Here is a 303-nt window from a genome sequence, read left to right as displayed (position 1 = left end):
GCCCTACTCACGGGCTCAGGTAGACGGAGAAGAGGTCCTGGGAAACCAGCCCCTGGTTCCACATGTTGTCAAAGACGGGCGTGGCCCCCGAGGAGGCGATGCTGGGGTAGGCCAGGCCCAGGATGCCGTCGAAGGGCGCGTAGTACAGGAAGGAGCCGGGCTCCGTCTGGCTCAGGCCGAAGATCTGGTTGGTGTCGGCGATGCCTGCAACCTGAGGGGGAGACCTGGTGTTCCCCATCGCTGGGCCGGGCGCCTCCCGGCTCCTTTCGTGTGGGACTCAGCTCGGGGCGTCGGCCGGAGGGA

At 67.3% G+C, this 303-nt stretch overlaps 1 protein-coding gene across 1 annotated transcript in view; it reads right to left on the bottom strand.

Annotated features, from left to right (window-relative positions):
• Positions 1–303, bottom strand: part of LOC102253898 (pepsin A-like) — a 9,300-nt gene that overhangs the window by 4,309 nt on the left and 4,688 nt on the right. The window contains 1 exon segment of the mRNA XM_005872172.1: positions 12–211. Within this exon segment, the coding sequence (XP_005872234.1) occupies positions 12–211 (200 nt within the window).

This window comes from Myotis brandtii, unplaced genomic scaffold (genome assembly GCF_000412655.1).
Source record: "Myotis brandtii unplaced genomic scaffold, ASM41265v1 scaffold369, whole genome shotgun sequence".
Taxonomy (NCBI): domain Eukaryota; kingdom Metazoa; phylum Chordata; class Mammalia; order Chiroptera; family Vespertilionidae; genus Myotis; species Myotis brandtii.
Note: the sequence above shows the minus strand (reverse complement) of the source record. Positions and strands in the feature narration are given on the sequence as shown.